This window comes from Dama dama, chromosome 9 (assembly GCF_033118175.1).
Source record: "Dama dama isolate Ldn47 chromosome 9, ASM3311817v1, whole genome shotgun sequence".
Classification (NCBI taxonomy): domain Eukaryota; kingdom Metazoa; phylum Chordata; class Mammalia; order Artiodactyla; family Cervidae; genus Dama; species Dama dama.
In genome coordinates, this window is record NC_083689.1 from 16,326,789 (window position 1) to 16,351,037 (window position 24,249).

Here is a 24,249-nt window from a genome sequence, read left to right on the forward strand (position 1 = left end):
GCAGGGGAGATGGTGGGCAAGGGGCTAAGATCATTGTTTTTAAGAAAAGCCTGGCTTATGTTCTTTGTTGTTGTTGTTGTGTTTTTTTTTTTTTTTTTTGGCTGAGCTGGGTCTTCATTTTGGCGCAGGCTTTCTTTAGTTGCAGCGAGTGGGAGCTATTTTTGTTGTGGAGCATGGGCTCTAGAGTGTGTGGGCTCAGTAGTTGTGGCCCAGGGGCTTAGTTGCTCTGCAGTATGTGAGATCTTAGTTCCTCAACCAGGGATCAAACCCAAGTCTCCTGAATTGCAAGGCAGATTCTTAACCACTGGACTACCAGGGAAGTCCCTCTTAGTTTTTATTCTAAGTGAAGTGGGAAACACAGATGGTTCTGAGCAAAGGAGGCATGTGACCTGATTCAAGCGTTCATAGGCTCCTTTTGGTCCTGTGGGAGGAACAGACTGTGGAGGTGTTAGGGTCAGAGCTGAGAGACTTGAGTCACTAACCACGTGGGTGGTTGGATGATGGTGACAGCTCTGGCCAGAGTGGGAATCCTAGAGGAATGGGAAATGGTTGGATTCTGGATACAACTGGAAGATTAAGCTGATGGGATTTGCTACTGGGTTGATAAGGAGAAGCATGAAAGAGAGAGAGAATCTGGGGACTCCCCTGGCAGTCCAGTGGTTAACACTCCTTCCACTACTGGGCGCCTGGGTTTGATCCCTGGTTGGGGAACTAAGACACCCCTTGCAGCTCTGCTTGGCCGGAACATTCATTCATTCATTCATTCATTTTTTAAAAGGGACTTCTCTAGTGGTCCAGTGGTTAAGAATCCACCTTGCAATTCATGAAACACAGGTTGGATCCCTGGTCAGGGTACTAAGATGCCACATGCTGTAGAGGAACTGAGCCTGTACCAAACCAAAAGATCCTGCATGACCCAGCAGAGATCTCATGTGCCACAACTAAGACCCAACAAGGCCACATAAATAAAAAAATTTTTAACAAATAAATGATTTTTTTTTTTTAAAAGAAGTTGAAGATGACTCCCAGGTTTTGTCCTCAGGAAGAGCAAAGCTGATGGAAGATAAGCAAGTGGGGGGTTGACAGGGAACTGTCATGTTGTGTTCCTGTGTGTTCCCCTGTGAACAGGGGAGCATGTTGTGTTCAAGGTGCCATGATATCCATATACAGAGATGTCGAGTAGTCAGGTGGCTCTCTGCGTCTACAGTGTGGGAAGGGACCCTGGCTGGACTTCTAAATTCAGGAGTCATCTACATATGATTGATGTAAGACCTAGAGCATTGAAGAGGCAGAGGGGTCACTTGCAGAAGCAAGGCTGGCAGGAGAATTCCCTGGCGGTCCGTGGTTAGGACTTCTCACTCCATTGCAACGGGTCCAGATTTAATCCTTGATTGGGGAACTAGGATCCCTGCAACTAAGCTGCAGGGCGTAGCCAAAAATAAATAAACAAAAGGTTGGGGGGAGAAAGCGTGGTCCTGGGACCTGTGAGTCCTATATTGATGAATGAGTAAAACCATGGGCACTGAATGGGGCCATTTCAGAGAGTAGAATTTGGAAGTGGACAGGACATCATCAAATAATCCTTAAAGCATACCTAGCATAACGCCTGGCAGGAGTTGAGTTTTTAGAAAAGAAAAAAAAAAAAAAAAAACCTGCAATTTTATTGAGCACCTATTATGTACCAAACATTTCTTTTAAAGCCACTTTCACTTCATCCACACAGCTCAGGAGATGGGCACTCACTTATATGTCCATTCTAAAGAAAGAAGAAAGGCAAGGCGCAGGGATAAAAGCTTCTCACACAGTGGCGGGAAGTAGAGCTGGTGGTAAGGCCCAGCAGTTCAAAAAAGCTGGAAGGATACCCCTCCCTTAATGCAGTCCTCGGCCCACAGGAGGCGCTCCAACTCTCTGTGCCAGACGTAAAGTTGGGGCGCAGACAGGTAAGAAGGGGGATGGCCGAGTCCACACGCAGCTTATGCAGACCCAAACTGCTGCAGGCAGACTTGTTTCCCTGTCCTTGGGAATTCAGGGTTCAAAGGTCTCAGGCTAGACTCTCCTCCTCCTCGCCAATGGGGCTGGGCAGCCAGGGCGGAGCCGGCGCCCGGGTCCCAGGCATCGGCACCACGGTAAAGGGCTCAGCGGGCGGCCTGGAGGCGGGGACCGAGGCAGGCGACTCGGGACCGGTGGGGGGCTCAGACTCCGGCTCCGGCTGGCCTAAGTCGAGCAGCGGGTCTTCGCAGCCACATTCCGGGACCGCGCCGTCGGGAGCGCCCGCGCACGCGCAGTTAGCAGCCATGGATTCCTCCGACACGTAGCTGTTCTTGCGCCGCAGCAAGGACACGCGCCGGCCCAGCAGGCCACTTGTGGCCATGCCCGCACCCACTGGCAGGAGGCGCTGCAAGAAGTCGCCGTGTGCTTCGTTCGGCGGCGCGTCCAAGCCGTCCTGACGCTGGAACTGCATGTCCTCCTTGGCCAGCCTGCAGGAGAGACAGAGGATCAGCGCTGCCGCCTCTCTCGTCTTCAACAGAGCTGAGACCAAGGCACGCTACTTTTCTTGCCTCCACCCACTTCACTGTTCCACTTCTCCCAGAAGTCTTGGCTTGCCCCCCAGAGCCTGGCCTGATCCTCTAGCTCTGGCTATGAGCAAACTTAGGCCTTAAAAGGCGTCGTTGGGGCTCTGCCTCGTGTCGCTTCTGGTCCGCCCAATCCTCATCGACTGTAGCCCTTAGTGTCCCGGCCCCAGACCTTGACCCGGATCCCTGACACCTCATCCTAGTCCTATTGACTGTAGCTTTTAGCTCCGAATCTCCAGGGGCCTTTAGCCCCGTCCGGGTCACCCACTGCCCCTTCAATTAGACACAACCCACAGTCATGTGTCCAGAGGATGAAATGGTTGAATGGCATCACCAACTCAATGAGTTTGAGCGTAAGTCGGACATGAGTTTGAGCAAACTCCAGGAGATGGTGAAGGACAAGGAAGCCTGTTGTGCTGCAGTTCATGGGGTCCCTAAGAGTTGAACATGATTGAGCGACTGAACGAGACCCCGCCCAAGAGGCCCTGTCCACCCCCACTGGCTCACGTGATGTCGAAGGTAGAGCCCTGGAAGGAGGGCTGCTGCATCAGGAAGGCGGTGGCCGCGGTGTAGGGAGCGCGAGCCTCAGCCGCGTCCCAGTATAGGTCTTTCTCCAGCATGGCCAGGTCGTCGTACATTTCATCCACAGCCAGCATTGACACCTGCGCGTGAGGATATGCAGGGAAGAGTGGGGCGTGGAAAAGCGCGGGCCCCACAGGGTGGACCCCTCAGGCTGGGTAGGAAGGCGGCTATCAGAGAAGGATGGTTCAGGGGCGATGTGTGGAAGAGTCTTGGCAGGGCTGGGGCCAAGGTCGCTTTGGGAGCCTAGGGATGGTCTCAACTGAGAGAATCTCACCTGGAAGCATCGGTCGATCAGAAAGTTGGTCTCAAAGTCATCGTCATCCTCTCCGAAGGGGTTGATGAGCTGCTCAGCCACCTGAGTAGGGAGAGGGGAGGTAGGCAGAGCCCTGAGAACCCCTGCCCATTTCACCCGTGTTGTCCTGGCCTTGGGACCCCCACCCACCTTGAGCCAACCGGCATAGAAGAAGAACTGCAGCAGGGTGAAGATTGGCACGTACAGGTCCAGGTCGTGGTCTTTGTAGCCCTGTGCTGGGTCCAGGAACTGGCGACCGATGAGGCAAGCCAGGAAGTAGCTGTACACAGCAATGGTCACCACCTGGGGGACAGAACGGGGTGCCAGTCAGGTCTTGAAAGTCATGGAGAGACCAGAGCTAGGATCACTAGTCACTGTGACAGGGTCTCAGCTAGTCCTTAGTTTTTACTTGAGACCAACGCTCCAGAGCCTCTGACATGGGATATAAAAAGGCCCAACCAGGTTACCTGGGTGTAGACAAGGGGCACGCTAATCCAGTCGTAGTGAAACAGCATCCCACACTTGCTCCGAAACACATTCAGCTCCTGGTGGGGCAAATATAGGTCACAAGGGGGCTGAAATATGAGTTCACACATGGGGATTAAGTAGGGGGGTAACGGATGGAGGTGAGTGGTCACCTAGTGGGAGGCAGGCCTGTGCTTCCAGGGACTTGAGAGAGTATTTAGTGGTGAGTGTGTACCTAGGGGCATTATTCACCTAGAAACCACCCCATAGAGATAACGTGTACACCTCGGGGCTCTAGATAAGGGTATTTGGAATCCGCCCTGTGAAAGGCACGTGGCAAGTCAGGAAATGACACAACCTCAGGGTGGCTGGGGTACAATTTCCTTGGTTTTTTTTTTTTTTTTTTTTTTTAATGAATGACTACCCGGATAACCCACCTCCAGCAGCAGCTTTAAGGCGCCGTTGTCGCGGATGCGGCCCTCGCGCCGGGCCTGAGCTGCCAGGTTGCAGAACCAGACGCAAGGCACCCAGTACTTGTTGTAGGATGAGTTTAGGTTCTCGAACTTCTTGCGCTCCTCGCGGGTCATAAACCCTGCGGTGGCGAGGTCGGGAGTTATTTACCCCGCCCCCTTCCTTGCCCCGCCGCCCGCGTCCCGTTTTGGCCGGAGCCTCACCTGCTTCCACCACATGATCTATGGTGGGGAAGCGCTTAAAGACCGCGGTGCTGACCGAGCGCAGGATAAGCACCCCGGAGAGCCCTGCGTAGCGCATGAGCGTGCGTCGGTAGAGGCGGCCGCGCTCATCGCGTCCGTGCACTGTGCCGACCACGACGCACATGAGCGCGTCGGTCAGGGGCATGGATAGGTACTGGTTCCACCAGCGGTGCACCACCAACGTCACGTAGAAGCCTGCGCGAGAGCCGGGGATGGGGGAGAGGGGCTCAGTTGGGAAACTAGGGTCAGGGGTTTGGGAGCCCAGATCAAAGGAAGAGGAGCCGACGTGGGTGTTGCATCAGGAGCACGGGGTAACTGCACGCCCACACCATGTGGGGCCACGTGGGCTAGGAAACTGGGGGTCCAGCCCTGAGGTCAGAGGTTGGTGCAGGCTGAGTCACCCCGGCTGCTTGGATGTCATCTGGGATGGGAGATTAAGATCTCCGTATAGAGGTGAAGGAGGGCTTCCAGGTGGCTCCAGTGGTAAAGAATCCGCCTGCCAATTGGATCCCTGGTTGGGAAAGATCTCCTGAAGTAGGAAATGGCTATCCATTTCAGTATTCTCGCCTGGAAAATCCCATGGACAGAGGAGCCTGGTGGGGCACCGTCCCAGGGATCACAAGAGTCAGACACGACTGAGTACACACTTCGAGGTGAAGACATGGAGGCTATAGGTAAGTTGTCACCAAGGCCATAGGGAGCCCGTGAACCAGGGGTGTGTGAAGGGGTTGGAAACATGGTCTAAGTTAGGAAACCTAGGGCAAGCTTGTCACCCCATCCTTATGGGCCCAGAATGGTGGGAGGAAGGCTGATATTATGGGAAATCACTGAGGACAGGAGCTGGGGCTTGTCAGAGAGATGCCCCTCAGGATGGACTTGAAATGAGGAAGTCCTATGGGATCTTTGGAGGGGGTCCCTGGGATGGCTCGGATGATAAAGAATCTGCCTGCCATGCAAGAGATCTGGGTTTGATCCCTGGGTCTGGAAGATCCCCCGGAGAAGAGAATGGCAACCCACTCCAGTATTCTTGCCTGGAGAATTCCATGGTCAGAGGAGACTGGCGAGCTACAGTCCATGGGGTCTCAAAGTGTCGGACATGACTGAGTGACTAACACACACTGGGGATCAGAACATGTGAGGGGAGGCACTGGTAAGCCAATGCAGACACAGATGGGAGTCCCTGAGGTGACCAGGGATAAGCCTGTGGATGACACGGAGCTCTCTCATGGGGGAACCTCAGGGGATACACTCACCAGGTGACCTCCAAGGTCCTGGGAATCGATGCCATATCTGGCGTAAAGGATGCAGAAATGGGGATGTGCGGGGATGGCTTTGAGGAAAGCAGGAATGACTATGGGTTTCTTGGGATGAAGAGAAGGGGCAACTCCGGAGCGCAAACCCACCCAGCACGAAGGAGACCGGGATGAGACTGGCGTACTGGTCGCAGTAGAGGACGAGCTTCTCGAAGTAGCGTTTCTGCTCTTCGGTCAGCACGAAGCTGCGAGGGAGGGGGGCACGGGGTCACCGGCGAGCCCCCATCCCCAGCAGGCGGTCTCTCTTCCCGCACCCACTCCGGGGCCGCCCTGCAGCCCCTCCCCGGACCTCCCTCGGCACGGCACTCCCCATCCCCTCCCCACCGCACCCACCCCCGGGCCGCCTCACCGATAGGCGGCACTCAGCGCCATGTAGAGTCCGAGGAAACACAGCAGCTCGCGCCACAGGAGCTTATAGATGCTCCCGCGCCACAGCAGCAGCAGCTTCGAGAAGCCGCCGAAGCGCGCGTTCGCCACGCGCGCCGTGTACGTGACGGTCATCGCGGCGCCCGGGCCGGTCGAGCCAAAGGAGAGGGGGCGCTGGATCGGACCTAGGCTTGGGGACCGAGGAATGGGGGGCCGGGACGGGGCCGGGCTGGAGGCTACGGCGGGGGTGGAGAGGTGCGGGCCCGGCTCAACTCTGCGCCCTATTCCGCGCCCGACCACCTTACTAGCTCCTGGGTTCCGGCTCTTGCTCGGGTTCCCGTCTCCCCCCACCTGCTCTGCCCTACCTTAGTCCCCAGCCCTCCTTTCCAAGGCCCCCTCTTCCAGGTCACTCCCTTCCTTGGACTCCCGGTCCCAGCGTCTTGTGCAGACCTTCCCTGGCCCTCTCCGTCTATCCCCCACCCTCAAGACCCTTACGTTTTAGCCCTCTCAGATCCCATACTCCTTACCTGGACGCCATCTACACTTTCCTCTGCTCCCTGAGTCCCGAACCCTTTAGTTTCTAAGTTCCCAGGGCTCCAACTGAGTTTCGTCCCCAATTCTCTTTCCTCGAGTTCCACTTCGACCTTTCCTCTCCTCCTCCCCTAATCCAATCTGGGCCCATTCTCCGCCCTGCGCTTTCTTTTGAAGTCCTGCAAAGCCTGGTCCCCCAGCTTCCTGGCCCTCAGGTCCCTTCCCACAGTTCCCCTGGCCTCAGACTGGCTCCCTCTGCTGCAGGACAGCCCCAGTCTATCCCCCTCCTACTTAATCGCCCTGGCTCTGCCCCCTCCCCCTGGCCCTGGATCCACCTGGACATTTCCTGTGTCCATTCCCTGCTCGCCTTCCACACCCTACCCTGAGGATTCAGATGGATTCTCCCTCGCAGACCGACTTGTCCTCAGGGTTCCCGGCTCCCCCAGGCCTGGGTCCTTCTCACCTGATGGCTGGTTCAGGGACACTTGGGACAAGGACAGGATGGGCTGGGCGGGTGGCTTCAGGGTTGGGTGGGGCTTAAGCCAGATTCTGTGAGGGAGGGGGCTGGGGAGTGGACGTGGGTGGCCCTTCCCTGGCCCTCCCCCCAGTCAGTTGCACAGTTGCAGCCTGAGAACTTTGAAGTCTCCTCAGTTTGTTACCTGGGGCGGGGGGTGGAGAATTCACCCTGACCTCCCTAGGTCCTCCCTGTCCCTTCTCCCAGTCAGTCACTGGCAGGTCCCAGAAACTTTAGCCCTAGAGCTGGGGGAAGGAGCAGAAACCCTGCCTTTACCCAACCCAGTTGTACACACACTGCTCCATGAGGCTAGGTCACTCGAAACTCACCTGTAATCAACCATAAAGATGCACGTGGAAACATACCATAGCTCCAGACGTAAATTTAACTTTCCTCAACACAGCCTCCCACAATCACCGTGACCCAGAAAGAAGTCACACACTCTCACAAAGGTTTCCAGAGTCACACGAGAGACACTTAGCTGTACCCCACCCCCACTAACATGCAGATATAAAGCCAACGGACCTTAACCCAAACCCACCAGGTTCTCAGCTCTCAGGCACCCACACAGTGCTCCGAACAGCCACTCAGGAACACAAGGGCAGGGACCCAAGCACTTAATTCCTTCATAATTGTACTAGGTAATAAAGACACACACAAGGTCACACAACCAGCCAAGTGCAGACCACAGCCCAAGCCCAGAACACCATCACACAGGGGACCATCACACAGAGGGAGGTAGCCTACATTTATTCCTGATCTCTCCCATACAAAAACACACCTGTGACCACATATGAGTTTGAGCATGCTCTGGGAGTTGGTGGTGGACAGGGAAGTCTGGCGTGTTGCAGTCCATGGGGTCGTAAAGAAGCAGATACGACTGAGGGACTGAACTGAACTGATCACACATCAGATGCAGGAGTACCTGCCCTCAACACAGCAGCCCACAGTCCTGGGGTCAGATCCAGGTCTGGTGGTCCCTTAGATTTGCCCATGTTGCAAAGACACATTTGTGTAACACTGACCCCTCCCAACAGTCCCACAGACCCATAGGGTCACATCCAGGAGTCAGGCTATCATCCCTCATGAAATTCACCTGCATTTATTTGTACATCAATCCATAAGACACACCCTCCTCAACACCCCTTCACTTTGGGTGGTGGCGGGCAGGCGCACACACACACCCTGGGTTGCAGTCACTTTCGTCATTGTCATGAACACACAAGCTTAGGGACACAAAACTTTGTCCCCACACTTGGCACGGATACAGGACACGTCCTCCCTTCAGAGACACACCTACGCAGGGGGCAGTCTAACCTGGCACAGGCAGCCCTCCATTCTCAACTTTGAATGCAGAGTCTAGTGTGGGAGGGGCAGAGGCTCAGGGCTCCAGCCCCAAGAGGGGCATCCTGGAGTGCCCCTCAGCCTTTCCAGTCCACCCTAGCTCCAGAAGTGCATATGGCTCCACTCGACCCCACCCTGAGGTCCGGCCAGCCAGGACGCTATGTTCCTAACCCAGCAGGTGTCTGCCCCACCCGGGGTAATTAGGAACCAGCCCGGACTGTCTGTCCTCGGACCCATGCCTCCGCTGTCCAGCTGCTGGACAGCTCATAAAAGAGGGTGAGGGGTGATGCTGCTAGCTAAGGCAACTGGGGAGGGGACAGGCTTCAGGTTGATGGGCTCCATACTCAACCTGGCTTCCCTTGTAGCTCAACTGGTAAAGAATCCACCTGCAATGCAGGAGACCTGGGTTCCATCTCTGGGTTGGGAGGATTCCCCTGAAGAAGGGAAAGGCTACCCACTCCAGGATTCTGGCCTAGAGAATTCCATGGGCTGTGTAGCCCGTGGGATCGCAGAGTCGGACACGACTGAGCGACTTTCACTTCACTTCATACCCGACCTGAGGCCCCTATTTCCTTGGATGTATTCTCACACAGCCAGCCCTCCCCCCACTCCCCCACCCCCATGCTCATCTCCCATCCTCCAGCTCCCAGTATCCCCACAAACTTTTGACTAATGGACCCCTGCTGGGGCAGAGGCAGGTTGCCCAGGCTAGTTCACATGCTTACTAAGTCTAACAGCGAATATTAACAAACACCCCTTGGCAGGTACATGCCTGGGGCTGTTGTAAAGGCATTACCTATTTCATCTCATTGTGTCTTTACAAGCAGGAAATGTGAACTTGGTGCCTTTGTTATTCCCGCTATTATTCCCGCTAAACTGAGGCCCAGATGACACATAGCCCTTTCATGACACACCTGGGATTTGAATCCCGAGCAGTTTGGTTAGGTTACAAACACTTCCCTGACATGGACCTGCCTATACTGGCTTGTGTGCAACCCGACAGAGTTGGAGGGGACACGTCTAGGCTCGTGGCTGGGTCCCCTTACATATGCACACCCTGGCACACCTAGATCCTGGATGTGCGCTGTCTAAACACTACTTCCTGACTCATGTGTGTCCTCAACGCCCTCCCCCCTTCTCCCCCCACCCACAATTAGCTCCAGCTTGGAACTTGCAAATGCCCAAGATCATGCCAGTCCTGGGTCTCTCAAGTAGGGTGAGACAGGGACTGTCCAGGGAGCGGCAGAGGGAAGTGTGAAGGGGAGAAGGCGGGCTGCTTGGTGTCTTTCAGGCTGACCCTTCCAAGGTCAGGTGAATTTGTGCCAGGGCCCTATGAATGGCCACACTTCTGTCTCCATTTTAGGAAGAGGGGACTGGTGCTCAAACTGCAGCAAACATGCTACAGGCCACTAAGACTGCTCCGGGGGCAGGATGGGACTTCAGGGCCCCTCGAGCCTCTGAGTTTTTTGTCATCTTGTCCCCTAAACTGCCCCCCTGTTGCAGTCCTGTGCTGGGACAGGCTGATGCCATGCCATTCCATAGAACAGGAAATTGGCTGGGGGCGGGGCGGGTAGGTGGGTGGAGACTGTTAATCCCCAGTCTGGCAAGCCCAGCCTCTGCCCAGGGCGCCCACTAATTCCCAAACCAAACAGCAGGCAGTGCTGGGCCCGCTGCCGGCCTAATCCGCTCCCCGCCAGCCTGGGGCTGGCCAAGGGGCCTCTTGGTTCCCACGCTCTGAGCCCTGAAGGATGTGGGCAGATGCTCCCTCTTCTACTCCAGGCTTTACAGTCCCGAAGGACACCCTGACCCACAAAGACCAAGAAAACAGCACCCCTTTACCAAAGAACCCTCTTTCCAAAATTGCCACAATAAACATGCATCTCTATTAGATCTCTGTTGTGACAATGCCTCTCTGGATGTGACATCTTTGTGCAGTGTACAACCTGTGCAACCGTACATGAAGGTACTAAGCCCCAACTCCCACATCATATCAATATCCACAGAAGTTTAAGATCATTTTATTGAGGGAGGAGAGGTGGGGAGAGGTGGGGGGCAGCTATAGCTCCCCCAGCCCCACCAGGGGGAAAAGACCCCCTCCCCGCCTCCCATCCCCCAAGTGGTTCCCCTGTATTGGGGGGGGGAACTTTGTGCAAACTCTGCCCCGGAGGGTGGCGGGTGGGTGTGAAATGGCAGCTGTGGCTGGTGGAGGTGCTACTGCGCGCTGGGGGGCTTGTAGGGCTCCAGGAGGAGAGCGGAGAAGGTATTGACCTTGTCCGCTCCCCGAACCTCATGGGGCAGCAGCGGCAGCTTCACAATGTGGAAGTCTTCGTATAGGTCCTCCATCTGTGGCGGGGGCAGAAGGCAGCAGTCAGGGGGCCCCGGGGCAGGGACAGGATGTGGTCAGTGTAAACAGTCAGGCTGGGGGGAGTCTCAGGGTCAGGGAGAGAATATGAGCAAGGACTTCACAGGGTCATGGGTGGGAGTGGTGCCAGTGAGGTCAGAGACCACGTGCCTGGACCTCCCACTCCCCAGGACCAGAGATACCCAGGCCAGCTAGTCTACAAAGGCCAGAATCAGGTCTGAAGCAGGAGGTGAAGGGCAGGGGACTAGGCAGACGAATAGAGAGTGGGATGGAACAAAAGATCAGAGGACACAGTAAAAGGTCAGCTGGGCTGGCTGGGCTGGGCCAGACGGCAGCTTCTGGGCTCAAAGTGTGAGGACTGGGCGGGAGGGTGGGCGTGCACACCTGGTCCAGGTACTTGGCTTGGATCTTGTGGCGGGCCTCACACATCTTGCAGGGCTTCTCAGGATCAGGGAAGACGAGCTGGTTGACGATGATGTTGTGCGTGTCAATCTTGCACTTGGCCAGCTCCTGGATCAGCCGTTCGGTTTCATACAGGGACAGGAACTCCGCGATGCACACACAGATGAAGGTTGTTTGCTCCTGCGGGAGGCAAGAGAAGACAGGGAGGGGCAGGTCTCAGCCCTGTCCCTGTGGTTCCCGAAGCCTCTCACCGCCCACTGGACCTGAACTCACAGGGTCCTTGAACTGCTCGCTGACGGAGCGGATGACAGGCAGCGTCTCCTCCAGCTTGGAGGCCAGCTGGTCTGCGTTCATGTCACCGAGGCCCAGCATGTTGCACATCTATGGGGATGGGAGAGGGCTCACGGTTTACCTGGGGCCCATTACACTCCGTGGGTCTTGCGGAGGGCAGGGCGGGTGGGGGGGAAATGGGAGAAAACGAATCCCAACACCTCCTAGTGGTTTAAGATGCAGGCCCTTGAGCAGATCACAGGGGTCCAACTCCAGCTCTGCCATTTTTGTGGGACCATGGCTAGGTTAGTGCCTCAGTTTCCCCATGTGTAGAGCTGCTGTCCTACACAACACACTGTCACACACTCAGAAGGGTGCCTGGCACACAGGAAATGCTCCACAAATTTTACTACCTGAGGGGGCTTCCCTGATGGCTCAGTGGTTAAGAATCCACCTGCCAAAGTGGGAGACACGGGTTCGATCCCTGATCCCGGAAGATCCCACAGGCTGAGGAGCAACTAAGCCCGTGTGCCGCAACTACTGAAGCCCCTGCACCTGGAGACTGTGCTCTGAAACAAGAGAAGCCACTGCAGTGAGAAGCCCAGGCACTGCAACTAGCGAGTCATCTCCGCTTGCTGTAACTAGAGAAAAGCCCTTGCAGAAACAGAGACTCAGAGCAACCACCAACAGTTACTACCTGAGATTCAAGTCCCCACCAGGGGACCACCATAACCAGGGAGGTGGGAGTGGTGTGCAGAAGCATGCGGTCATTAGGGTTGTCATGTCATGCTAATAATAACCGGTGGCAGGGGGACTCGCATGCTCTCCATTTGACAGACATGGCCCAGAGAGGGGAAGTGACTTGAGGTTACAGAGCAGTGTCACACCAGAGTGCGGTGCGTTTGAACGTGGGCCACCTGGCTCTGGATACAGTAAGTCCCCTACATAGGAACCTTCGAGTTGTGAACTTTCAAAGATACAAACATACATCTGGTTTCAGCCAGAAACCAGAACCTGTGCCATTAATGTCAGGCGCGACTGAAACTGCAGCTTGCCCTCTGTCTCCTATCGCTGACGATCCTTCCGCTCTCCTACCTCCCACCTCCTCTCTCTCCTCCAGTCAGTAACTCCTCTTGTCTGTTCTGTATGCCAGCTGTTGTACTGCACTACTGTACTTTTTAAGGTACTGGCCTGTAAGCTTAAAAATGTTTAATTTTTTGTGTTTTTTATGTATTATTTGTGTAAGAAGTATTATAAACCCATTATAGTATGGTATGGGCTTCCCTGGGGGCTCAGCTGTAAAGAACCCGCCTGCCAATACAGGAGACTCAGGTTTGATCCCTGGGTTGGGAAGATCCCCTGGTGAAGGAAATGACAACCAACTCCCAAATTTTTGCCTGGGAAATCCCACGGACAGAGGAGCCTGGTGGGCTACAGTTCATGGGGTCACAAAAAAAGTCAGAAGCAACTGAGCAACTAAACAACAACAGTACAGTATAGAACTACATAGACAATTGTGTTATTTGGGTACCTAGATTAACTCTGTTGAACTTATGGACAAACTGGACTTACAGACTTGATCTCAGAACGGAACTCATTCATATGTCGTGGACTTACTGTATGTGGTTTCAAGCTCTGTCTGGGGCACTCAAGAGGTGGAGGCAGGGACACCGAGTGCTGTGGAGGAGGGTGGACAGTTCCTCCACAGTGAAGCCCCAATCCACCCATTGGGAAGCGCTGACTGAGAAGGCAGGTGGTAAAGGCCTTTGTTACGGTGCGACTGGGAGCCCTGCTCTGACTCGGGGGATTCCTGGCTGCCCGGGGGCCCTGCCTGCCTGTGAGATGAAGGGGCTGATCTGGTTCTTGATCTGCATGAGGCGGCCAAGCCCCCGCTCGACGATGGTGGGGAAGTTGAGCAGCCTCAGCGTGTGGCCTGTGGGCGCCGTGTCGAACACCACCACGGAGAAGTTCATGCCCTTCACCAGCCTGCAGGGAGAAGAGGGTCAGGCCCGCTCCGACGCTTCTTCCGCCCCCAGCCCCAGGCAGCACCCAGTACCCCTGGCCCTGCCTGACCTCATCACCTCTGCGTAGCTCATGGCCTCGTCGATGCCTGGGAATGCGCTCATAGCTTCTTGCATCATCTTTTTGCCCATGCTCAGCATGTTATCCTCTTCAAAGAACTCATCCGGCAGCTCCGCCACGCCCAGGCTGGGGTCAATCTCCTTCGGGCCGAGGGGGTCAAGATTCAGGCGGCTGTGTCTGGGGCCTTGGCACCGAGGCACAGAGCCTGAGGGAGCCTGTGGGGCGCCTGAGCACAGCCCATCATCGGGTCAGAGCTGAAGAGACCCCTGAGGTGCCACGGCCCCTCCCTTAGGCGCTTCGGGTACCCAGCAACCACAGATTGTCAAACAAGCAGATGGAAGATCGTCAACTGTGCTCAGCGCCTAGATGGAAGCCAGAGCCTACTGCAAGGTCTTTTCTTTTTATCAGGCCACATCATGCAATGTGTGGTATCTGAGTTCCCTGAATAGGGATCGAACCCGTGCCCCCTGCAGTGGAAGCATGGAGTCTTAACCACTGGACTGCTGGGGAAGTCCCTGCGGGGACTTTTCACTAGCTTTCCCCCACCCAGCCCATGACCTCTTCCAGATCACTCCTGTAACATGAGTCTTCCTTGAATGCCCAAGCTAACAGTGCAGCCCTAGCCCCCGCTGCCCTCTTTTCCTTTCTCCTTAACATCTGGCCTCTTGAAGATCCCCTGGAGAAGGAAATGGTAACCCACTCCAGTATTGCCTGGGAAATCCCATGGAGAGAGGAGCCTGGCGGGCTGCAGGCCATGGGGTCACAAAGGAGTCGGACACAACTTAGCGACTAAGCACATATGCACATGGTGTTTACTTATCGTGTTTATCACCTGTCTCCACACCACAGTGCCGGCCCCATGAGGGCAGAGGTTTTGACTGTCTTGTTCACTGTGGTGTCCTTAACACCTGGGAAGTGTATGGCACAGAGTAGGTCCTCAATTTGGATGTAGCATTCATGAAAGGATGACCAAGCCTGGGGTCCCTAGCCTGTCCTGCACTCAATGCCTCTCTATCTTCTGCCTGTGTTACCTCTTCTTCTTCTTTTTTTTAAATAATAATTTTAATTATTTTTGGCAATGCTGAGGTTTTCTTTGCTGCAAGGGCTTTTCTCTAATTGCGGTGTGCAGGCTGCTCATTGGGGTGGCTTCTTTTTGTGGAGCACTCAGGCTTCAGTAGTTGCAGCGCCCAGGCTCTAGAGCACAGGTTCAATAGTTGTGGCACATGGGCTTAGTTGCTCTTCAGCACGTGGGATCTTCCTGCATCAGGGATCGAACCTGTGTCTTCAGCATTGCACGTGGACTCTTTACCACTGAGCCACCAGGGAAGCCCCTACCTCTTCCTTTTGATTTCATGGTTTCTGTGGTGAATCCCTCCACTCCCTGGCCTCAGAGGTCACTTCCCTGTGGGAAGCCTGTCCACACATCACCCCCCACAGTCACACCCTTGATGGGTTATTCCTAGCTACTGGCCCACTCTCTGACCCCAGCTCTCTCAACTCCTGTTACTCTAGATTTCTCTGGGCCACCTCATCCCTACCCTTCTGCCCCCCTCTTCACTGTCAGTGTCCCTCTTGGCCGGCACTCTTATCCAGCCCACTCTCCAGAGGATGCCTCTGCATAAACACACTCCCTTTTCCCTCTGCAGTTGGCAAAAGCCCCATTCTCATTACTTGCAGCTTGCTGGCATGGCTGTACTGAGGTCAACATCCGAGGAACACGCCTGACAAACAGCTTCACCTTGCTCCCCACTGCTGATGGCAAATCTCCAATGGGCATTTGACGAGCCAGACAATCCACCGGTGGGAGTATTAATGCCACATCTTCTCCCTCCTCAAACACCTTCTTTCCCAAGTGGCCCTCAGTCTCTGCTGGGGCTTGTGCCTCAGTGAGAAATTGAAGCCACTGGCCGCCAACACCCTCATTTCACCCTAGAAAATGCCCCAGTCCTTCCTTCCAAGCCCCTGGTCCTCGCAGAGCCCAAGTCCTGGGTCTGTGCACTGGAGCAAGCAGACACCCACCTGAGGCCCCTCCTTGGCTGGCATCCTTATTCCCTCTTGTAGCATCATTTGTCCCTCCCAGTTGAAGCATTGTTTTTTTTAGCCACACCAAGCAGCTTCTGGGACCTTAGTTCCTGAACCAGGGGTTGAACCTGGTCCTCAGTAAAGAGACAGCCCAGAGTTCTAACCACTGGACTGCCAGAGAATTCTCTGAAGCATTTGCAACAGCAAACACACGTGCTCTTAGCATCTCCTTTCTCAGAAAAGCCTTCCTTAACTCTCATTCCCATTCCCCTCCAGGGATGGCCACGCTCATTTCTCTGCTCCCATCGTGGTGACCACTATCTCCACTTTGGTTCACCCACTCCAAGCAGGCTTTTGCATCCATTCCCAGGGCGATCTGCTTAAAACGGATGTGCCTGCCAGAGCCAACAATCTTTCTGCCCAAGTCTCTTTGTCCTCCTCAAGTTCAGGAGCCCGTACTATCTTGCTTCCCTCCCACCTCACCTGGGGTTCCTCCTTGTTCTCTTTAACTGATGCTTCCTCTTTCTCTGTGGGACCCTAAATGCTGATAGGCCCCCGGAGTTGTTTCTGGGCCTCTCTATTCTCATTCTTTCTTCCATTCACACAGCTTTAAATAAATATCATCCTTGGGACAATGACTCTCAAATCAATGCCAATCTCTTCCTCTAGACTCATATAACTAAGCCACTGTCCTGATGTCTCCATTTGGATGACCAGTGGGCACCTTGGTCTCACTAAGCCAAATAAAATTCCCCATTTTTGCCTTCTACACCTGCTCCTCTCCTAGTCTTCTCCATCTCAGCTGCCCAGGGAGTCAACTCAGAGATGAACTGAATTCATTTCTTTTCCTCATGCATTATAACCGAGCACTCAAATTGTTTTAATTCCAAAATACATCCCCGGGATTTCCCTGGTGGTCCAGTGGTTAAGAATCCACCTTCCAATGCAGGGAATGCAGACGCAATCCGGTCCGGGAACTAAGATCCCAGTGCCACGGGGCAACTAAGCCCACATACTGCAACAGAAGCCCCTGTGTACAACAGTGAAGACCCACTGGAGCCAAACAAACAAATGAAAATGAATCCCAAATTTTACCACTTCTCACCTCCCTCCCCACCAAGTTTTGGCTGCCACCATTTCTAGCCTGGTCACTGTCCCAGTTCTCTTTGCTTTCCTTCTTGACTTTATAATCCAATCTCTTCATGAAAGCTACAGGGAACTTTTCAAAAAACAATTTGGCTGTGACATTACTCTGCTTAAAACAAACAGCTTCCCATTAAACTTGGAATCAGGGACTTCCCTAGGGGTCCAGTGCCTAAGACTCCACCCTCCCAATGCAGGGGACCTGGATTCAATCCATGGTTGGGAAACTAGATCCCACATGCTACAACTAAAGATTCTGTGTGCTGCAACTAAGACCTGGCACTAAGATCCAGAGCAACCAAATGCATAATAAATATAATATAAAAAATACATAAACTTAGAAACAAAGCTTAGATGCTCCCAGTGGCCTGCTAGGTCCTATATCACCTGACTCTTATTGATGTCTCCCCTTGCTCACTAATCTCGTTACTCTGGTTGCTTTTCTGATCCACAAACGTTTCTCACCCAGTCCCCTGTGGGTATGCTGAAGAAGAGGGGAAAGTGGAGAGACAAGAGGCTAGAGGATGGGCAGGACATGGTAGCTAATGGTGGGTGTTCAAAGGAAAGGCCTGAGGTGCCTTTGACAGAGTTGGGGTGGGGGGGCGTGGCGTGGGCCTGAGCCCTGTTGCACTCACCATGGCAAAGAGGTTGTCATAGCCTTTGACCTTGGTAGGCACCTTGGAAAACTTCTGGTCAAATGCATCGGAGATGTTGTGGGCTGGGTCAGTGGAGATGATCAGAACACTCTCCCGCCCCTTGGACAGCTGGACTGCTAGGCTGCAGCTGGGCAAAGGAAAGGTCAAAAGGTGGACGGTGAAGAGTCAGGCTCTGCTCCCTAGGTCTGCAAGGGGAGATGAAGGGTCGTAGGAGCAGGGGACCTGGGTCAGGAAAGGCCTTGAGAAGAGTATGGAGCACTGTGGGATCAGGCCTCAATCTCTGCAGTGGGACCCTCTCAGACCTCACCTGCTGAACCTTCCAGCTGGCTAGAGTGGTAAGATTCGGCTGAATGTGTCAGTCTGGTGTGATGCCTGCTTCTTCGCTGGCATAAAGTGGCATCATTATCTGGCTGTCCAGCCAGCATAGCCTGACCCTGTGTCCCTTCCCTCAATGCTAAGCTAAGGGGTCCTTTGCACTTCTTGCTAAACTCGGTGGTTCGGTCCATTTGTCCGGGGTAATCTGCCCGGGGGATCCCTCCCCCTTCTCCCAGCTGACTGGGAGCCTGATCATGTGCCCTCCCTCCCGCCTTCCACCCCCACGTGGGCAGAGAATGACAAGGTTCACCAGATTAGGATAGTTCGCTCAGGTGCCCCTCCCCTACTCTGGGCACTCTGGTACAGTCTCCCCGATGGGGACATCTAAGTGCTCTCCCGGACCCCGTGCGCTGGATTCAACGTGGTTCAGCCTTTGAGCCCGAACAGGGATGACCCAACTCAGAGGGTGCCCGGCCGGCTTTCAGGAGCTATCTTCCATTTGCTCCAGATAACTTCTGGAGAGTATAATCTAGAAGACCCCGCCCCAGCCCTCTTGCCCGGCTGCTGCTGGAAGACCCGGTCTTTCGCCTCCCCTTCACCCTGTGGTACATCCCACCCGTTTTCCCGGCCCCCACCGCAGCCTCTTTACCTGCAGGTTGTCTTGCCAACGCCACCTTTGCCCCCAACGAAGATCCACTTAAGACTGCGCTGTTCGATGATGTTGCTAAGTGTGGGCTCCAGCGGCTCCACATCAGGGGCATCCTCGAACTCCTCTGCCTCAACCCCCCACCCGGCCACCCCTGCCGCCATCTTGGAACCGGCTCACGTGATCAGGCGGAGCGCACCATGCAAAGCACCTGCAGGGGAAATTTCCTATCATATCCCCATCAAGGCTAGAAGCTTGAATTGATTTTCTCATAGCTTAACTTCTAGGAGGTAATAGAAGCTATATGTCCAATGTCTTCCCTTCCAAGCTTCATCATGTCAGCCTCTTGTCTACATTTTCTTCAAAGACTCCCCCTGTCTAGTTAATACATTGGTACATCCCAGGATACTCCCCTTTACTGATTGGCCTCTAAGTCTAGCAGCTCTCCTTTCATTGGCTACATCTTTTCTTACTTTCACCAATCACTCTCACGTCCCGGTAGCGCCAACCTCTCCTTAGCAACCGACCAAACACCCATTCCACGTCCTTTTCAAGAAGTTAGTTCCGAGGTCCACCCTGACCTGACTCCATAGGCTCAACTTCTTGTCGATCATTTCCTGCCCCTATTCTCCGAACTGGGTCCCAACACCCCTCAGGTCCGTGTCTTCTGTTATTCAATTGGCTGGGAGCCATCGGGCTCCTGACGCAAACCAATCACAGACGAACCGATTAGTTGGCTGGAGACAGTCTCGGCGCTGCGAGTAGGTTAGAGAGAATTACTCCAGTTGTGGGCGAGGTCCGCAGATCCTTGTCCAGTGAGCCCTGAGCTCCTATGCGGGCTTGCATCCTTGTTGTAGAAGGCACCTGATTCCCCAAAACCTGCTTCCACTTTACCCCAGGTTCGAGGGGAAACTTCAGTTCAGCCAATTCTGTTTGAAACTCTTCCCTGGGCAGGAATACATGCTTGGTCCCAGGCCCTTTTGCGGACACTATACCTTAGATGCAGACTCCAACCTAGAAATATCAGCGGCTTCATTTCAGTACTCTAGCACATAAAAAAATACCCTGATTTGCAGATATGAACCTCTCAGTTCCTTGGAGTGAGCTGTGTCTCTATTTCCAAATGAAAGCTCCATCCCTGAGAGAGGTACCTAATCCAGAGACACCCCTATTTCTGTTCTCGGGGACCAGGCTAGATATGCCCTCTAGTTAGTTTTAGTTAGGGACCCAGGTTCCGAGGTATCAGCTGAGCACACAGCCAGGCAACGTCTCTCCCCTCACTGAGATTATCCCTGGTGTCAGAAGGAGATTCTAGCCCCGAAAAGCTAGTACACCACCGAATCCCAAGCGGGAACCTCACTCCCGAGAGCCAGCTACACACCCAGAACCAAACAATAGTCTCATTCCGGAAGAGACCATCTCTGCGTAACGCCAGGAGCAGCCTAGCAGGGTTATAATGTTCCGCGGTACCCGGCGGGGCGGGCCGGAGCGGGCCGGGACAGCTGCTTGAGGGCGCACCGCGTCAGGCCTTATCCCTCATTCGCCCCGCCCCTCATGCCCCGCCCCCACTGCGGACGCCTAAGGACCAGACGGGTCTTCCCGGCATGCATTGCTCGGGACCAGGCTTGTCGGGCGCCAAGCGCGGGGCCGGGAGCGGCCTTCCCGGAGTCCTTTGCGCGGCACCTGGTGACAAAATGGCTGCCCGAGGGAGACGGGCGGAGCCTCCGGGTCGGGAGGCGCCGGGCCCCGCGGGTGGCGGCGGCGGCGGCGGAAGCCGATGGGCTGAGTCGGGGCCCGGGACTTCGCCCGAGAGCGGGGATGATGAAGTGTCGGGCGCGGGTTCGAGCCCGGTGTCGGGCGGCGTGAACTTGTTCGCCAACGACGGCAGCTTCCTGGAGCTGTTCAAGCGGAAGATGGAGGAGGAGCAGCGGCAGCGGCAGGAGGAGCCGCCCCCGGGCCCGCAGCGACCCGATCAGCCAGCCACCGCTGCTGCCGCGGGTCCCGGGGATCCGAAGAGGAAGGGCGGTCCGGGCCCCACGCTCAGCTTCGTAAGGAGCCGCGGGGGTGGGGGCGGGCGCCAGGGTCTTCCTTGACCTGGGGAATTGGGACCGAGAAAGGGGATCGGGATCCAGGTCCACCCTCCGACCCCGATCAGGGGGCCGTCCGGGTCACCCGCTGAGGATTCAGAACCTGGATTCCCGACAAGAGAGGTCTGGGGGCGGAGATGGGGACCTCAGGAGTCTGCCCGCAGGAACTGGGATCTGGGGGAAATTCCGTTGGAAACAGCGTTCCCAGGATCGGAAAACCAGGGTACTAGAATTCCTGTTTGAGTGGTACCCACCCGAACTTTGGATTTGGGGACCATCTCCCACTATGGCAATGGGGGTCATATTCAAATCTGGAGTCTGAGCTGTGTGAATGAAAGACTCAGACTGCTTACTGTGTGACCCTAGGAGATTTGCTTGAGTTCCATGATTCTCATTCGTCCGGTGTCCATTTATTGAGCACCTTACCTTGTGCTGGGCACTGTGCTAGGTGATGGATATGCTGTGCTGAACATGACAGGCATCACTGCTCTCCTGAAGCATCTGAGATGGCCTAACCTCATTTTCCCTGCTTGCAAAAATGGGCATCTTCTTATGTGATTACCACTGGGAAAGCCTTATAGGAAAGGCTAAACCAGTGGTTCTCAACTGGGGACGATACCCCCCTACCCCATCTCCACACTTGACGAAGTCTGGGGACATCTGTGGTCGTCAGAATGGGAGGAGGCAGTGCTACTGATATTCATGAGCAGAGGGCAGGGCTGCTGCTCAACATCCTAAAATGCACAGAACAACTCTCTCCTCCCCCCTCCCCAACAAACATGATCCAGTTCAAAATGTCATTAGTGCCTAAGATTGAGAAACTCTAGGCTAAAAAAAGGGCACCTATATTGATTGTCAACCCTGAGCTGGCTTTGTCTCTGGTGTTGAGAGCAAGTTCCTGTGGTGTGGAGAAAAAAAGTGCTGACTTAAAGAGTAATGGACTTGGGTGGGGGCGCGTCAGGTTTCTTCATCTGTCAAAAATGAATGTGAGAATAGTCTCAGCAGCTCAGGTCACTTAACACCTGGTTGAGGGCTAGGGACGGGATGTCGGGTAAAGCCTGTCACAGCCCTTGGTGCACAAGAAGCCTTCAGTTTGTGGGAGAAAAGAGAGGATCGGGAGGAAAGTACAGGCTAAGTCTTATATTTGAAGAATGGGAAGTGACAGGGCCTGGGCTGGTGTGAGAACTGGGTGGCAGCCGAGTGCCCCCCTGTGAACGAGAGTAGCAGTAGTTGTCACTGCCTTTTCCATTTGGTCATCGAGGGGCCATTTGCGGGAGCGCCCTCAAAGAGGCCAGGCCAGGTTAGGTGCCAGGGAACAGCGTCAGGCGGTGGCTAAGAATGCTGCTCCCTGGTCTCAACACACCTGACCCTTAATTCAGCTCCACTGTCTGCTGTCAGCATGATCTAGGGGACAGGCTTCTCCTTTTCAAAGGTGTTTCCTCATCTGTCCAATGGGGACGGTTGTCACCTTCATCTTAAGGTGACTGTGAAAGTGGAAGGAGATGATATGTCCAAAGCCACTTGGCACAGGGCTTAGTATACAGTAAGTGCTCAATAAAGGGAGCTGTTGCTGCCTGTGTGGTCCGTACTAGGGGATAGTGAGGACAGAGCTCATCCCCCTCACGTGGGGATTCTTCTCTCTCCCTGGGAGGACAGCTCGGGGGCCCAGGACTGCCTGGGCATCGTGGGCCCAGGGCAGGCGCTGAGTCGCATGTGCTCCTCTCTGATTGCTGCGCAGGTCGGCCGGCTGGCGGAGCTGGGCGCGGCGTCGGGACGGGCCACCGGGCCGGGCTAGGAAGGTGTAGTGGGCCTCAGCGCCGCCAAGGGCGGGCCCCGGCTCCTGTAACCGTTGCAGTCTTCTGTCCCTTCACCCAGGTGGGCAAGCGCAGAGGCGGGAACAAACTAGCCCTCAAGACGGGAATAGTAGCCAAGAAGCAGAAGACGGAGGATGAGGTGAGCAGACTGGTTGTGGCAGGGACCGCCTCCGTTGCCTTTCCTTCCAGCCTCAGCTCCTGGCCGAGGTGCCCCGTCCCTCCCTCCTCAGTATCTGGCCCTTGGATGGATGTACTGGGTGGGGGAGGAGGGGGGCTTTCAACCCAGCTCCTAGATAACTTGACTCTGCTTATCTTTATCTCAGACCCAATATGCTGTGGGGGGTCAGCTGTCTCAGGACAGTCCTGACCCTGGTTCCTGGCATCCCCTTCCCAACTCTCTGTGTATCCCTACCCCCTCCCCCCCCAACAGGTATTAACAAGTAAAGGTGATGCATGGGCCAAGTACATGGCAGAGGTGAAAAAGTACAAAGCCCACCAGTGCGGTGATGATGATAAAACGCGGCCCCTGGTGAAATGACCCCCCTCCCTGCCTGCCCACAGCCTGGGACTCTCTGCGATGTACATAACTATTTAATGCAGTGGCAGCGCGGCAGCCTTTCCCCCCAAGGACTTATACACAGAAGGAAACAGAGATGCTTCCCGCAGCTGCGGATGATTCTCCAGGACTCTTTTTTACCTTGAGCACTTGCCTCCTGAGACTTCATAGAACAGTGTTTTACTGTCCCCTCTCCTCCCTCCCCCAGCTCTTTCTGTCTTCCTTTTCTCACCCCGTCTCCCACCCTCTAGCCATCACTTCTGGGAAGTAAAGAACATGACTTAGTGCTGAACTGGTGTGCTTGCTTGCCTTCTTTGTTCTCTCCAACTTCCCTCTTGGCTGGTTGCACACCCACCAAAGGCTGGGTCTGCCCCAGTGATGTGGGGGTGTCGGGGATAACGGGGGTGCAACCCCTCCTGGGGTTGACGCTCCTCAGGATTCGCCCCTGAAGCGCAGACCCCACCCCCTGCTGCTGCTCTTGTTCAGTGTCTCTGCACAGGCCTGTTTGGGCTGGGCCAGAGCTGTCAGTTCAATCAGAAGACAAGGAGCACCGACCGGGTGTCGGGGTTTTTCTGGGCCCTGTGGCCACTGTAGTGAACAAAACAGACCACGCATGCTTCCTGCCTTTGTGGAAGGAAACAGACACAGATGAAAAGGGGAACCCATTCGGGGAGATGACTGCAAAGAAGTACAGGAGAGAGACTGCAGGGAGGGGTGTGTTTTAGTTGACATCTGATCAGAATCCTGAGGGAGGTGGGGAAGCCTGTCTGTGGGGTAGTGAACAGCCAGTATACAGACAGGGAGGGTGCCTGGCCTTTACGGGGAACTTTGAGGAGGCCACTGTGAGTGGAACTGGCTGAGTGAGAAGCCTAGGTGTGTTATATGCTCGTGTGAGCATATAACTCTAACACGTTAGAGTCTCGTGTGCTAGGGTGAGAATTTGGGACTTTATTCATAAGAAGAAACCTTTGGGGGGCTGTGGTAAGGATTGGCATGGTATGTTTTATATTTTAACAGGATCCCTGTGGCTGAAAGGGTCTGGGCAGAACCTGGGAGATGGAGGAGACCAGGCTGTGATCAGGCAAGAGGAGCTAATGGGGTGTTGACAGTGGAGGAAGTAAAGAGGACCAGGATCTGGGTTCCACTGGGGTTGGTCTGCCCTGCCAGTGACTTGTAGCCCTTCCAGGGATGCTATGGTTTT

General features: G+C 54.9%; 3 protein-coding genes across 6 annotated transcripts; 1 reads left to right on the plus strand and 2 right to left on the minus strand.

Moving 5' to 3' along the window:
* Nucleotides 1-1,677: 1,677 nt before the first annotated feature.
* BEST2 (bestrophin 2) lies at nt 1,678-7,328 on the minus strand. Of its 3 annotated transcripts, none has more exons than XM_061149214.1 (10): nt 7,217-7,328; nt 6,288-6,494; nt 6,029-6,123; nt 4,587-4,820; nt 4,350-4,504; nt 3,915-3,992; nt 3,598-3,750; nt 3,430-3,510; nt 3,081-3,235; nt 1,678-2,477 (listed from the first exon to the last, which is right to left on the minus strand). In XM_061149214.1, the coding sequence occupies exons 2-10, from the start codon at nt 6,437-6,439 to the stop codon at nt 2,042-2,044; spliced, it is 1,539 nt and encodes a 512-aa protein (XP_061005197.1). In that variant the 5' UTR covers nt 6,440-6,494; nt 7,217-7,328; the 3' UTR covers nt 1,678-2,041. The 3 variants fall into 3 exon arrangements, with proteins under 3 accessions (XP_061005197.1, XP_061005196.1, XP_061005195.1); XM_061149213.1 differs by having other exon boundaries at nt 6,288-6,540; nt 7,217-7,295; XM_061149212.1 differs by lacking the exon at nt 7,217-7,328 and adding an exon at nt 6,832-7,155.
* A 3,367-nt stretch (nt 7,329-10,695) lies between these two features.
* On the minus strand, nt 10,696-18,784 carry GET3 (guided entry of tail-anchored proteins factor 3, ATPase). Its single transcript, XM_061150198.1, has 7 exons — nt 18,595-18,784; nt 17,610-17,757; nt 13,801-13,949; nt 13,563-13,713; nt 11,731-11,838; nt 11,440-11,637; nt 10,696-11,036 (listed from the first exon to the last, which is right to left on the minus strand). The coding sequence occupies exons 1-7, from the start codon at nt 18,753-18,755 to the stop codon at nt 10,905-10,907; spliced, it is 1,047 nt and encodes a 348-aa protein (XP_061006181.1). The 5' UTR covers nt 18,756-18,784; the 3' UTR covers nt 10,696-10,904.
* A 1,440-nt stretch (nt 18,785-20,224) lies between these two features.
* On the plus strand, nt 20,225-23,340 carry TRIR (telomerase RNA component interacting RNase). 2 transcript variants are annotated; one of them, XM_061150199.1, is made up of 3 exons: nt 20,246-20,639; nt 22,554-22,631; nt 22,923-23,340. In XM_061150199.1, exons 1-3 carry the CDS (start codon nt 20,286-20,288, stop codon nt 23,028-23,030), a joined length of 540 nt encoding a protein of 179 aa, XP_061006182.1. In that variant the 5' UTR covers nt 20,246-20,285; the 3' UTR covers nt 23,031-23,340. The 2 variants fall into 2 exon arrangements, with proteins under 2 accessions (XP_061006183.1, XP_061006182.1); XM_061150200.1 differs by lacking the exon at nt 22,923-23,340 and having other exon boundaries at nt 20,225-20,616; nt 22,554-22,630.
* Nucleotides 23,341-24,249: the final 909 nt, after the last annotated feature.

Bases quoted from the DNA above. Each gene is read 5' to 3' on its own strand.
- BEST2 (XM_061149212.1), bottom strand. The intron at 3,993-4,349 runs GTGGGTTATCCG...TTGCCCCACCAG, and splicing joins CCTTAAAGCTGCTGCTGGAG to GAGCTGAATGTGTTTCGGAG. The intron at 3,511-3,597 runs GTGGGTGGGGGT...CTCCCTACTCAG, and splicing joins TCTATGCCGGTTGGCTCAAG to GTGGCTGAGCAGCTCATCAA.
- GET3 (XM_061150198.1), bottom strand. From the start codon at position 18,755: ATGGCGGCAGGGGTGGCCGGGTGGGGGGTTGAGGCAGAGGAGTTCGAG. The intron at 11,839-13,562 runs GCAGGCAGGGCC...CCATCCCCATAG, and splicing joins TCAGCCCCTTCATCTCACAG to ATGTGCAACATGCTGGGCCT. The intron at 11,638-11,730 runs GTGAGTTCAGGT...TGCCTCCCGCAG, and splicing joins GCGAGCAGTTCAAGGACCCT to GAGCAAACAACCTTCATCTG.
- TRIR (XM_061150199.1), top strand. From the start codon at position 20,286: ATGGCTGCCCGAGGGAGACGGGCGGAGCCTCCGGGTCGGGAGGCGCCG. The intron at 20,640-22,553 runs GTAAGGAGCCGC...CCCTTCACCCAG, and splicing joins CGGGCCCCACGCTCAGCTTC to GTGGGCAAGCGCAGAGGCGG. The intron at 22,632-22,922 runs GTGAGCAGACTG...CCCCCCCAACAG, and splicing joins AGCAGAAGACGGAGGATGAG to GTATTAACAAGTAAAGGTGA.